This window comes from Salvelinus namaycush, chromosome 31 (genome assembly GCF_016432855.1).
Source record: "Salvelinus namaycush isolate Seneca chromosome 31, SaNama_1.0, whole genome shotgun sequence".
In the NCBI taxonomy this organism is placed as follows: domain Eukaryota; kingdom Metazoa; phylum Chordata; class Actinopteri; order Salmoniformes; family Salmonidae; genus Salvelinus; species Salvelinus namaycush.
Window position 1 is genome coordinate 6,220,749 of NC_052337.1, and position 15,317 is coordinate 6,236,065.

The following is a 15,317-nucleotide window of genomic DNA, read 5'->3' on the forward strand; positions in this document are numbered from 1 at the left end:
TAAGGGGCCCTAGCCGGAAGATTTGAAATGCCACAGTAGTAAGGGATGTTTAACTTGTCATTGAAAACGTAGCATAGACCGACCCAAAGGATACATTAACATGAAATGGATTACACTTGGTACATAAATGGTTATTGTAGCACTGGTTAAAGTTGAATGTGTTGTGTGATGGAGGAGCCTTCACTGTCCCCTCGCCAAAAATGGCTGCCATGAACGAAAAATACTCCTTGTCACAGCAACAGTTTTTCTGTTGCGTCACATTAATATACATACAAAGGCATATAGACACATTTAGATATTCAGCATGTTACACCAGGTGAATCCTGTTCTTGGACTAAAAAGCATGCTCAATGGAGAAACTAATTTAAAAGTGCTTGATTCCAACAGTAGGCTTAATCTAGGTCCGGGAACCGTCCCTGTCAGGGCATGACCAGTGTAACTAAGCAAGTAGTACATTTTACAAATCCATGTATGAAAGAAGATTGCTTGGGCAAAACCATACCAAAATAATTATATTAGCAATCTTGTAGAAAATGTCTCTTCAATCAAATCAGACCGGCCTGCAGCTACTAAGACCATGGGGACCTTCATGTTGATTAGGAATTTAGTTCAAATTTCATTTAGAATAAAATTATTGAAGGCAGTCCCTCATTGTTTTGAATATGTGTATTGAATCATGTCCTGGTATTAGAGTAGGACACCGCTCAAAATGGTGGCCTTGTCTTCAAAGCTGTTATGTCAATATTTAGTTCTGTTTTGTTGCTAGTATCAACTAGGCCTACTTTAAACACAAATGTATACTACACAGCAGTGATGATCAAAAAGTGAGCTGCCAATCATTTGATTAGTTTCTCAAACCTGTTAACAGTGTAGAAGAAGCCCGGACTATCTACATGATGCGTTTAGTGGTGTTTTAGGTAATGGCCCCACTGCAGCATTTCTGACCTGAGCACAGCCCCACAAAGCTTGGCTGCACTCCTGATCCACAGCTGCTCGCCTTTTAATAAGAACATATTCCTTGTGAGCACTGTGGGCCTGCTGGAATAGGTTCACTGAAATAGATTTAGTAGTAGTCTGTTATGGCTTTTTGCGGAGCTTTTGTCAAAATTCAGAAGTATTCAGTTTTACTATTTCACTACGTTTTGGGAGTTCGTGGCTCAATCGCAGTGTTGGAACCCAGATCGTATGTCTTTTGAGCATAGCAATTAAACGAAATGGACATGGCAAACTCCAGAGAGACAAGGGAAAGTACATGAGGAAATATATGGCTTTGCTATAATTTACTAGTTTATCTTAAAGATTGTGCGGTCATACCATAACTCTGTCTCGCGACTCCCTGGTGTTGAACTACTTTGCGGAAGATGGAAACAGGTGCTAAAACTAAGTTCAGTCCAATTACAGCAATTTATTACCCATATCCCTTTGTTGTTGGGTCAAATAACTCATCTGTTAACGTTGCTTAATTGCTGCCAACTCTGACACCTCAAGGCGAGTGTGTGATGAGATGTATTACTGAATATGGGACATTATGATTACACTGTAGCTCACTTTGAAGTGCACCAAAAAAACGGGTTGTTATGATACCATTATGAAGCATTTTATGTCATGGTCAGGTTCTATACTGGTTGTATTGAAGCATTTTATGATGTCAGATTCTAATCTGGCTGCATAGAAGCATTATGATGTCATGGTCAGGTTCTAATCTGGCTGCATAGAAGCATTATGATGTCATGGTCAGGTTCTAATCTGGCTGCATAGAAGCATTTTATGATGTCATGGTCAGGTTCTAATCTGGCTGCATAGAAGCATTTTATGATGTCATGGTCAGGTTCTAATCTGGCTGCATAGAAGCATTTTATGATGTCATGGTCGGGTTCTAATCTGGCTGCATAGAAGCATTTTATGATGTCATGGTCGGGTTCTACACTTTTTTCTTTCTTTATCAGGTTATGTGGGTATATGACCAGATACCTACCAGAATAAGTCTTTCAGGATCTGGTCCTAATCCAGTCATGAAAACGATTACCTGGTTCTAATAGACTAGTTCGTTAATCTGTTTATATGACACCTCAACCAGAAAACCAGACAATTATGTCTAAAGGAACTTTTTAAAGGAACAAATGTTTTTATACCTGTGAGTGCCCTATCGTCTGACCATATTCCCGTGACCCCAAATAGTGCGGGAACACAGTCAAAAGTTTTTTTTTAAATTAATCTGTGGTTTAGCAACCTACGTAGCAAATTGCCAATGGTACGATGTATAAAAATACATGTGCAGTGCATGCGGAAAGTATTTAAACTCCTTCCCTTTTCCACATTTGGTTACGTTACAGCCTTTATCTAAAATTGAATAAATAAAACAATGTTCTTAATAATATGCATACAAATACCCCATAATGACAAAGCGAAAACTGGTTAGACATATTTGCGCATGTATGCATGTATATATACAGTGGGGAGAACAAGTATTTGATACACTGCCGATTTTGCAGCTTTTCCTACTTACAAAGCATGTAGAGGTCTGTAATTTTTATCATTGGTACACTTCAACTGTGAGAGACGGAACAAAAATCCAGAAAATCACATTGTATGATTTTTAAGTAATTAATTTGCATTTTATTGCATGACATAAGTATTTGATCACCTACCAACCAGTAAGAATTCCAGCTCACAGACCTGTTAGTTTTTCTTTAAGAAGCCCTCCTGTTCTCCACTCATTACCTGTATTAACTGCACCTGTTTGAACTCGTTACCTGTATAAAAGACACCTGTCCACACACTCAATCAAACAGACTCCAACCTCTCCACAATGGCCAAGACCAGAGAGCTGTGTAAGGACATCGGGGATAAAATTGTAGACCTGCACAAGGCTGGGATGGGCTACAGGACAATAGGCAAGCAGCTTGGTGAGAAGGCAACAACTGTTGGCGCAATTATTAGAAAATGGAAGAAGTTCAAGATGACGGTCAAATCACCCTCGGTCTGGGGCTCCATGCAAGATCTCACCTTGTGGGGCATCAATGATCATGAGGAAGGTGAGGGATCAGCCCAGAACTACACGGTAGGACCTGGTCAATGACCTGAAGAGAGCTGGGACCACAGTCTCAAAGAAAACCATTAGTAACACACTACGCCGTCATGGATTAAAATCCTGCAGCGCACGCAAGGTCCCCCTGCTCAAGCCAGCGCATGTCCAGGACCGTCTGAAGTTTGCCAATGACCATTTGGATGATCCAGAGGATGAATGGGAGAAGGTCATGTGGTCTGATGAGACAAAAATAGAGCTTTTTGGTCTAAACTCCACTCGCCGTGTTTGGAGGAAGAAGAAGGATGAGTGCAACCCCAAGAACACCATCCCAACCGTGAAGCATGGAGGTGGAAACATCATTCTTTGGGGGATGCTTTTCTGCAAAGGGGACAGGATGACTGCACCGTATTGAGGGGAGGATGGATGGGGCCATGTATCGTGAGATCTTGGCCAACAACCTCCTTCCCTCAGTAAGAGCATTGAAGATGGGTCGTGGCTGGGTATTCCAGCATGACAACTACCCGAAACACAGCCAGGGCAACTAAGGAGTGGCTCCGTAAGAAGCATCTCAAGGTCCTGGAGTGGCCTAGCCAGTCTCCAGACCTGAACCCAATAGAAAATCTTTGGAGGGAGCTGAAAGTCCGTATTGCCCAGCGACAGCCCCGAAACCTGAAGGATCTGGAGAAGGTCTGTATGGAGGAGTGGGCCAAAATCCCTGCTGCAATGTTTGCAAACCTGGTCAAGAACTACAGGAAACGTATGATCTCTGTAATTGCAAACAAAGGTTTCTGTACCAAATATTAAGTTCTGCTTTTCTGATGTATCAAATAAAATGCAAATGAATTACTTAAAAATCATACAATGTGATTTTCTGGATTTTTGTTCCGTCTCTCACAGTTGAAGTGTACCTATGATAAAAATTACAGACCTCTACATGCTTTGTAAGTAGGAAAACCTGCAAAATCGGCAGTGTATCAAATACTTGTTCTCCCCACTGTGTATATATATATTCATTCATTCAGACCCTTTGCTATGAGACTCAAAATGTAGCTCAGGTGCATCCTGTTTCCATTGATCCTCCTTGAGATGTTTCTACAACTTGATTGGAGTCCACCTGTGGTAAATTCAATTTATTGCGCATGATTTGGAAAGTCACACACCTGTCTATATAAGGTCCCACAGTTGACAGTTCATGTCAGAGCAAAAACCAAGACATGAGGTCGAAGGAATTGTCCAAAGAGCCTCGAGACAGGATTGTGTCGAGGCACAGATCTGAGGAAGGCTACCAAAAATTATCTGCAGCATTGAAGGTCCCCAAGAAGACAGAGGCCACCATCATTCTTAAATGGAAGTTTAGAACCATCAAGACTCTTCCTAGAGCTGGCCGCCCAGCCAAACTGAGCAATCGTGGGAGAAGGGCCTTGGTCAGGGAGGTGACCAAGAACCCGATGGACACTCTGGTACAGAGCTACAGAGTTCCTCTGTGGAAATGGAAGAACCTTCCAGAAACATAACCATCTCTGCAGCACTCCACCAATCAGACCTTTATGGTAGTTTGGCCAGATGGAAGCCACTCCTCAGTAAAAGGCACGACAGTCTGCTTGGAGTTTGCCAAAAGACACCTAAAGGACTCCGACCATGAGATACAAGATTCTCTGGTCTGATGAAACCAATATTGAACTCTTTGGCCTGAATGCCAAGCCTCACATCTGGAGGTAACCTGGCACCATCCCTACGGTGAGGCATGGTGGTGGCAGCATCATTCTGTGGGGATGTTTTTCAGCGTCAGGGACTGGGAGACTAGTAAGGATCGAGGGAAAGATGAACGTGGAAAGTACAGAGATCCTTGATGAAAACCTGCTCCAGAGTGCTCAGGACTTCAGTCTGGGGTGACGGTTCACCTTCCAACAGGACAATGACCCTATGCCCACAGCCAAGACAACTCAGGAGTGGCTTTGCAACAAGTCTCTGAATGTCCTTGAGTGCCCCAGCCAGAGCCCGGACTTGAACCTGATCAAACATCTCTGGAGAGTCCTGAAAATAGCTGTGAAGCGACGCTCCCCATCCAACGTAACAGATCTTGAGGATCTGCAGAGAGGAATGGGAGAAACTCCCCAAATACAGGTGTGCCAATTTTGTAGCGTCATACCCAAGACTCAAGGCTGTAATCGCTGCTTAAGGTGCTTCAACAAAGTACTGAGCAAGGGGTCTGAATACTTAAGTAAAAGTGATATTTCAGTTTATAAAATATATTTTTTTGTTTTGTCATTGAGGTATTGTGTGTAGATTGATGAGAGGGGGGGGGAAACTATCATCCATTTTAGAATAAGGCTCTAAAGTAACAATATGGAAAAAGTCAAGGGGTCTGAATAGTTTCTGAATACACTGTATATACAGTACCAGTCAAGTTTGGACACCTAATCATTCAAGGGTTTTTATTTTTTACTGTTTCTACATTGTAGAATAATAGTGAAGGTGTGTGTGTGTACTATGTGTGTGTGTGTGTATATATATATATATATATATATATATATATATATATATATATATATATATTAGTACGTTGGTATGAAACATTTGGTTTGATTTTCCCACATACTGTACAGTATACAGTCCCTATGGGGGGGAAAGTCTGAACACCCCTGCACAGTTGTCACCTTTTGCTGCCTTCATTTTAAATCTGTTCTCTTGCAGTGTTACTTAAAGGCCTTGATGCAATCAGGATGGATGATTTGGACTGGATTTCTTTAGCACATGCTTCCTCCTTCTCAGTCTTGTCATACAGGCCAGTATTGTGGAGTGAATGCAATGTTGATCCATGCATAGTTTTCTCACCGCTCAGCCAATGAACTCGGTTGCTGTTTTAAAAGCACCTTGAGCCTCAGTGATATCCCTGAGCAGGTTGTATTCATTACAACCCGAGTTGTGCAGCGGTCTAAGGCACTGTATCTCCGTGCTAGAGGCGTCACTACAGCCCCTGGTTCGATCCTGGGCTGTGTCACAAACGGCTGTGATCAGGAGTCCCATATGGCGGTGCACAATTGGCTCAGCGTCGTCCAGATTAGGTCGGGGTTTGACCGGGGTAGGCCGGTTGTAAATTGTAAATAAGAATTTGTTAAATAAAGATTAAATAAAAAAAATATAAACATTCCACGACTCGGTTAGGATGGACAGACAGATCTGTCTGGGTGATATGATACTTCATCCACAGATGTAATTACCATACGTGACCGTACTCAAAGGGATATTTATGTCTTGGAATTATTTCATAACCTTCCTCTGATCTGTGGCTGTTGAATGTGAAATTTGTGCAAGGGTGTACTATAGACCTTGACTAGGCAGGCACTGTAACTAGCTCCTTAAATTATCTGGGTGGAATACTGCATTAATCCTTTTTCATTTTGTTCACTGAGAACTATATTTGAGTTTCAAAATCACCAACAGTTCCATGTTCGTGAATAGAAACTGACACTCAAAGATCAAACTCATTGGTGTAATGGCATTGTGTTCTGTGTGTGGTGCTGTACTACCCAGTGATTGTGTGTGTGCACCATGGTGTGCCATGACACGGAGGTTCCAGAATTGATTGTGATGAAGGCGGACAGGGTGCTGTTAGTAGGGCTGTCTGACTGGGGCTGTTGTTCCGACTGCACAAACACCCTGTGAGTTCCCTAGTGAAAGCATAGGACGCCAACAAAGCACCAAACAACATTCTAAGTGGTCAATGGTACATAATTTACTACTACAGTGGAGTGGTTCAGTAGGATATACTACGACAGTGGAGTGGTTCAGTAGGATATACTACGACAGTGGAGTGGTTCAGTAGGATATACTACGACAGCGGAGTGGTTCAGTAGGATATACTACGACAGTGGAGTGGTTCAGTAGGATATACTACGACAGTGGAGTGGTTCAGTAGGATATACTACGACAGCGGAGTGGTTCAGTAGGATATACTACGACAGTGGAGTGGTTCAGTAGGATATACTACGACAGTGGAGTGGTTCAGTAGGATATACTACGACAGCGGAGTGGTTCAGTAGGATATACTACGACAGCGGAGTGGTTCAGTAGGATATACTACGACAGTGGAGTGGTTCAGTAGGATATACTACGACAGTGGAGTGGTTCAGTAGGATATACTACGACAGTGGAGTGGTTCAGTAGGATATACTACGACAGCGGAGTGGTTCAGTAGGATATACTACGACAGTGGAGTGGTTCAGTAGGATATACTACGACAGTGGAGTGGTTCAGTAGGATATACTACGACAGCGGAGTGGTTCAGTAGGATATACTACGACAGCGGAGTGGTTCAGTAGGATATACTACGACAGCGGAGTGGTTCAGTAGGATATACTACGACAGTGGAGTGGTTCAGTAGGATATACTACGACAGTGGAGTGGTTCAGTAGGATATACTACGACAGCGGAGTGGTTCAGTAGGATATACTACGACAGTGGAGTGGTTCAGTAGGATATACTACGACAGCGGAGTGGTTCAGTAGGATATACTACGACAGCGGAGTGGTTCAGTAGGATATACTACGACAGTGGAGTGGTTCAGTAGGATATACTACGACAGTGGAGTGGTTCAGTAGGATATACTACGACAGTGGAGTGGTTCAGTAGGATATACTACGACAGTGGAGTGGTTCAGTAGGATATACTACGACAGTGGAGTGGTTCAGTAGGATATACTACGACAGTGGAGTGGTTCAGTAGGATATACTACGACAGTGGAGTGGTTCAGTAGGATATACTACGACAGTGGAGTGGTTCAGTAGGATATACTACGACAGCGGAGTGGTTCAGTAGGATATACTACGACAGCGGAGTGGTTCAGTAGGATATACTACGACAGCGGAGTGGTTCAGTAGGATATACTACGACAGCGGAGTGGTTCAGTAGGATATACTACGACAGCGGAGTGGTTCAGTAGGATATACTACGACAGCGGAGTGGTTCAGTAGGATATACTACGACAGCGGAGTGGTTCAGTAGGATATACTACGACAGCGGAGTGGTTCAGTAGGATATACTACGACAGCGGAGTGGTTCAGTAGGATATACTACGACAGCGGAGTGGTTCAGTAGGATATACTACGACAGCGGAGTGGTTCAGTAGGATATACTACGACAGCGGAGTGGTTCAGTAGGATATACTACGACAGCGGAGTGGTTCAGTAGGATATACTACGACAGCGGAGTGGTTCAGTAGGATATACTACGACAGCGGAGTGGTTCAGTAGGATATACTACGACAGCGGAGTGGTTCAGTAGGATATACTACGACAGCGGAGTGGTTCAGTAGGATATACTACGACAGCGGAGTGGTTCAGTAGGATATACTACGACAGCGGAGTGGTTCAGTAGGATATACTACGACAGCGGAGTGGTTCAGTAGGATATACTACGACAGCGGAGTGGTTCAGTAGGATATACTACGACAGCGGAGTGGTTCAGTAGGATATACTACGACAGCGGAGTGGTTCAGTAGGATATACTACGACAGCGGAGTGGTTCAGTAGGATATACTACGACAGTGGAGTGGTTCAGTAGGATATACTACGACAGTGGAGTGGTTCAGTAGGATATACTACGACAGCGGAGTGGTTCAGTAGGATATACTACGACAGCGGAGTGGTTCAGTAGGATATACTACGACAGCGGAGTGGTTCAGTAGGATATACTACGACAGCGGAGTGGTTCAGTAGGATATACTACGACAGCGGAGTGGTTCAGTAGGATATACTACGACAGCGGAGTGGTTCAGTAGGATATACTACGACAGCGGAGTGGTTCAGTAGGATATACTACGACAGCGGAGTGGTTCAGTAGGATATACTACGACAGCGGAGTGGTTCAGTAGGATATACTACGACAGCGGAGTGGTTCAGTAGGATATACTACGACAGCGGAGTGGTTCAGTAGGATATACTACGACAGCGGAGTGGTTCAGTAGGATATACTACGACAGCGGAGTGGTTCAGTAGGATATACTACGACAGCGGAGTGGTTCAGTAGGATATACTACGACAGCGGAGTGGTTCAGTAGGATATACTACGACAGCGGAGTGGTTCAGTAGGATATACTACGACAGCGGAGTGGTTCAGTAGGATATACTACGACAGCGGAGTGGTTCAGTAGGATATACTACGACAGCGGAGTGGTTCAGTAGGATATACTACGACAGCGGAGTGGTTCAGTAGGATATACTACGACAGCGGAGTGGTTCAGTAGGATATACTACGACAGTGGAGTGGTTCAGTAGGATATACTACGACAGTGGAGTGGTTCAGTAGGATATACTACGACAGTGGAGTGGTTCAGTAGGATATACTACGACAGTGGAGTGGTTCAGTAGGATATACTACGACAGTGGAGTGGTTCAGTAGGATATACTACGACAGTGGAGTGGTTCAGTAGGATATACTACGACAGCGGAGTGGTTCAGTAGGATATACTACGACAGCGGAGTGGTTCAGTAGGATATACTACGACAGCGGAGTGGTTCAGTAGGATATACTACGACAGTGGAGTGGTTCAGTAGGATATACTACGACAGCGGAGTGGTTCAGTAGGATATACTACGACAGCGGAGTGGTTCAGTAGGATATACTACGACAGCGGAGTGGTTCAGTAGGATATACTACGACAGTGGAGTGGTTCAGTAGGATATACTACGACAGTGGAGTGGTTCAGTAGGATATACTACGACAGCGGAGTGGTTCAGTAGGATATACTACGACAGCGGAGTGGTTCAGTAGGATATACTACGACAGCGGAGTGGTTCAGTAGGATATACTACGACAGCGGAGTGGTTCAGTAGGATATACTACGACAGTGGAGTGGTTCAGTAGGATATACTACGACAGTGGAGTGGTTCAGTAGGATATACTACGACAGTGGAGTGGTTCAGTAGGATATACTACGACAGTGGAGTGGTTCAGTAGAAAGCTCCAAGAGCACAGCCTCTGTTCCACTAGAAAATAACCCAAATGATGGGAGGAGAAAAAAGCCAAATTGCCTCTATCCATTCAGGGAGTATGATTAAAGTTAGTATGCCTCTTACCTAGCCAACATCCGTAACACAGAATCCTATTTGTTGGTTTTATTTCCAGAGATGGAGATGAGCTGAAGAAGTCTCTGTCTGAGCTGGCAGACAACAAGGACAATAAAAGTATCACACGGATCAGCAGTGGCAGTAACCCCTTCCTGGACATTGCCCACGACCCCAACGCCGCAGTCTACAAAACAGGCTTCCTGGCCCGCAAAATCCACGCCGACATGGACGGCAAGAAAAGTAAGTGATCAATGCGTCTTAGACTGATTTTTCTCAGTGTTCTTTTGAAGTATGCCTTCAGATGAACCCAGGCCGGACCATTTTAAATGTCCCCCACATATAGTATGTAACACATGGTTTTTAAAATGGCGATGTGCTCAGCATGTATTTCATATGCCCACTCAGGTTATTATTAGCATTCTGTGGGTTCCTAACTAGCCTCAGTCAGAGAAACATATTTTTCAAATTTATACCATTTTAATGAGGGATGGGATTTTGGGGCATTTTGAAATGCTGATTTGCTGCAGCCTCTCGATTCCAAGACTAAGCGTTGTGACAAACCTCTGCTCTCTAGGATCCCCCTAATGGACGATTTTCCTGTCTGAAGCTCCAGATTCCACCTCGACCTTCAGATTGTGATGTATGTCTGGAAACAGAGGAGATAAATAGGTCGTTAATATAATTGCTGCGTAATGCGAAACCCCTAACGGGTGCACTTTAGATGCAGAGCCTGCCGGCTAACCCGACGAGAATGGATGGTGTTGGTGTTTCACATCCATTTATCTCTGGGCGCTAATGACTTTACCTGCTGACTTATTAGCACTGCGCTTTATGCCTGCAGAAAACCATCCAGATTACAGTCAATATCTGCTGCACAGGGTAACCCGGCTTTTTTATACAAGAGTTTAATTTACTTCCAAGATACCACGATGGCTTTCCAACTGATAGTGAATATATTGAAATATATGGCATGAAACGAGAGGTCACCGGTTAAAGTGTTAGAAGCTGCTTGATTAATGTCTTTGATAAATGTTTAATATTCCGTATCGGGTCCTGTCGTCGAGGTTTATATGTACACCATGCAGATTTTTTACAATGGCCTATTTAAATTCTGGACACAGCTCGTGGGAGATAAGTCACCCAAAATGAAGCCGTCTCTATGGTCAATGTAAATAACTATAGTGATGCCTTTCAGAGCAGGCCGGTTTCAGGTACATTCATCCAAGCCAGGATCATTCCAAACGGTCAGACCTTTCCTCCAATATTTTCCATACCCCTGGACGGTTATTAACTTCCTGTACCATTCCATGCCGGGAACACAATGGCGTTTAAAAGCAGCTCTGGTTACGAGTGTCAACTCATTTCTGATCCCCGCTAATCACATGATGCCCTGTAAGAATGCACGTCGTTGTCCCACGTGGCTGCTGTAGTCGGGCTGCAACATTATGACCAGCTAGAGACGAGATTCTCCCAACTTCGGACTCTAGGTCTGCTTCCCAAATGGCACCCTACTCCCTATATAGTGCACTCTATGGGCCATGGTCAACAGTTAAAGGAATAGGGTGTAATTTAGGATGCAGCCCTAGGCACTGCTCGGTATGAATGCCATGTCCCACACGAGAGTGGCACGGCTGAAAATACACGTTTTAAATGTTTGTTATGCCACATTTTTTTTATCTTCCAACTGAATGATTTAGTTTACTTTTGGGTCATGCTAAATTGTTCATAAACTGATTTGAGTTTTGTTTTGATCTGTTGTTGAAGTCAAAATCATGAAAGAAGGATTTTAAAGTAATGTGGCAGACCTGAAATTGAATTCCAGAACTGGGCTTGATTCATTCCGATTCCTGACAGGAATTTCTCTATATGAATTCGTTATTTGACTGGAATTAAATGATTGTCCCCAACATTGAAACAGATCGTATCAGTGATTAACACAACAGATTAGAGATGAAATTGCAATTGAACATTACTTCTGCTCCTACACAAATAATATTGTACCTAGTAATCATAATTCTCTTTTAAAATGATGATGTTGGTCACTAAAATGTCCCCTTTCATTTTCCAGCACCAAGAGGAAAGCGAGGCTGGAAAACATTCTATGCTGTTCTCAAAGGAATGATCCTCTACTTGCAGAAGGTAATACAATGCTATGTATACCACCTTGAATTAAGCTTTCTGTAACATTTGTGGTCGCTGCTCAGGTTAACATGTCATTGATGACACTGAGTTGACTATGTCCATTCTATTTGTCCATTCATGGGGCGGCAGGTAGCCTAGCGGTTAGGAGCGTTGTGCCAGTAACCGAAACGTTGCTGGTTCGAATACGCCCCCCCAGCGGACTAGGTGAAAAATCTGTGTATCTGCCCTTGAGCAAGGCACTTAACCCTAATTGCTCCTGTAAGTCGCTCTGTAAATGTAAAAAGCATTAAATATTGCTAATCATTTTATTAACACCATATGTTCCACACAGTGCACATAGTTCCATATACTACCCATATGTTTCCAACTACGGATGTTAATAGTAAACTGTTAATCGGTTAGCCGCCGAAAATACATTTGACCGGTCATGCATATCAGTCTAAAGGTTCATTTGCATAATTTAGTTGAATTAAATTGGCGAGTGTGTATTTTCGTTAATAGTAACCCCGGTCATTGTGCAGCAAACAACAATTTTAAATGCGATGGTGTGTTAAACTGTTGATTACCACGATTTAAAAAGAGCTATTTTTATTTCTCAATCTCAACTCGTAATTAAAGTACGCCTCGCATTCGCTATTTGAGTGCATAGGCTGTAGTCAACAGAAGGCGTGCAGTTATTTTATAAAGACTTCCTCGTGCCATTAACCAGCATTTCTCTCCTGTTCTATTGGCTTTCATATCACCTTCCTTTTGTTGTCCAAAAGCCAAAGGCACAATCCTAGTTGCTATTAGATTCCCCCTCTAAGTTTCTAAGGAATATTTTCATCTCTGTCACACATGGAACCTCTTGCATTCAGAACAGTTCTCCTGCTAATTGCATTTTGGCAAATGTCGTTTTATTAGTTGCTTCATTACAGCAAGTTGCATGTTCAATAATAACATTATAGCCTTTTGACTGGAAGACGATAGGCTTGCTATTGTTGCACGTTTCCATTAAGCTGTGTTAATGACAAATGGCTCTTTGTATGCATGCATCGTATTTTCTGTTGGTCGTGTTACTGTTCGTTGACCGGTTAATGAGGGTCAGTTTGTCGGCAGCAAAATTTGTATCCCTTTTTCCAACCTTATCAAACCCCTGATCCTAGGCCAGCTCTTACTGTCTGGACTGCCAGATAGGCACAGAGTCAACCCACATTGGTCCTCTCACTGGGCCAGGATCAGTGCAGAGCAGATATCATGTCCAATGCTGCAGCTAAGCTGCTTGTGAGGACACAGTCATGTTCAGTACGGAGAAAACGTTTTGAAGGACTTTAACGACCTGAAATTGAGAACACAGTTAAGAATACTGATTTTTGTCTACTGTTGCAAAACCTTCTGGTATGGTACAGTGACCCTTCGGGGCACAACCCAAATGGCACTGCCAAGGCAAAAAAAGGCTATTGTATTATTTTGATGTTCTCTGGTAGTCAAATACCCCACCCCAGTTAGACACCCCACCCCTGTCTGTGTCAGTTTTGGGAGGGGAAGTTATTGTTACAAGTCCTCTTACGTTACCAACCAGAGCAACTTAATTATTCCAGCATGGATGATCTCTAATGGCTACAGATGGGACCAGTCAACATGTCACTGCTCTTGTGACCAGCATCCATTCTACCACATCACTAACAGATGCAGCTATTCATTATCAACTTCTGTAGTAGAATATTGGATTACATTTTAATATCTGAAGTGGCACAGACAAAATGTTTCCAAATGTAAAATGACGTTATCATGCTAAACATGGTCCTTATTAAAACCTTGTCATGCTAAACATGGTCCTTATTAAAACCTTGTCATGCTAAACATGGTCCTTATTAAAACCTTGTCATGCTAAACATGGTCCTTATTAAAACCTTGTCATGCTAAACATGGTCCTTATTAAAACCTTATCATGCTAAACATGGTCCTTATTAAAACCTTGTCATGCTAAACATGGTCCTTATTAAAACCTTGTCATGCTAAACATGGTCCTTATTAAAACCTTGTCATGCTAAACATGGTCCTTATTAAAACCTTATCATGCTACAAATGGTCCTTATTAAAACCTTGTCATGCTAAACATGGTCCTTATTAAAACCTTATCATAAACATGGTCCTTATAAAAACCTTATCATGCTAAACATGGTCCTTATTAAAACCTTATCATGCTAAACATGGTCCTTATTAAAACCTTATCATAAACATGGTCCTTAATAAAACCTTATCATGCTAAACATGGTCCTTATTAAAACCTTGTCATGCTAAACATGGTCCTTATTTAAACCTTATCATGCTAAACATGGTCCTTATTAAAACCTTATCATGCTAAACATGGTCCTTATAAAAACCTTGTCATGCTAAACATGGTCCTTATTAAAACCTTATCATGCTAAACATGGTCCTTATAAAAACCTTGTCATGCTAAACATGGTCCTTATTTAAACCTTATCATGCTAAACATGGTCCTTATTAAAACCTTGTCATGCTAAACATGGTCCTTATTAAAACCTTATCATAAACATGGTCCTTAATAAAACCTTGTCATGCTAAACATGGTCCTTATTAAAACCTTGTCATGCTAAACATGGTCCTTATTAAAACCTTGTCATGCTAAACATGGTCCTTATTAAAACCTTGTCATGCTAAACATGGTCCTTATTAAAACCTTATCATAAACATGGTCCTTAATAAAACCTTATCATGCTAAACATGGTCCTTATTAAAACCTTATCATGCTAAACATGGTCCTTATTAAAACCTTGTCATGCTAAACATGGTCCTTATTAAAACCTTGTCATGCTAAACATGGTCCTTATTAAAACCTTGTCATGCTAAACATGGTCCTTATTAAAACCTTGTCATGCTAAACATGGTCCTTAATAAAACCTTGTCATAAACATGGTCCTTAATAAAACCTTGTCATGCTAAACATGGTCCTTATTAAAACCTTATCATAAACATGGTCCTTAATAAAACCTTGTCATGCTAAACATGGTCCTTATTAAAACCTTGTCATGCTAAACATGGTCCTTATTAAAACCTTGTCATGCTAAACATGGTTC

The 15,317-nt window shown here is 42.3% G+C and overlaps 1 protein-coding gene across 4 annotated transcripts in view; it reads left to right on the plus strand.

Moving 5' to 3' along the window:
* psd3l (pleckstrin and Sec7 domain containing 3, like) overlaps positions 1-15,317 on the plus strand; it is a 164,529-nt gene that overhangs the window by 122,589 nt on the left and 26,623 nt on the right. For all 4 annotated transcript variants that reach the window (XM_038970309.1, XM_038970310.1, XM_038970311.1 and 1 more), the window contains 2 exons: positions 10,154-10,335; positions 12,164-12,234. In XM_038970309.1, coding sequence (XP_038826237.1) covers positions 10,154-10,335; positions 12,164-12,234 — 253 coding nt within the window. The remainder of the gene's footprint in view (positions 1-10,153; positions 10,336-12,163; positions 12,235-15,317) is intronic.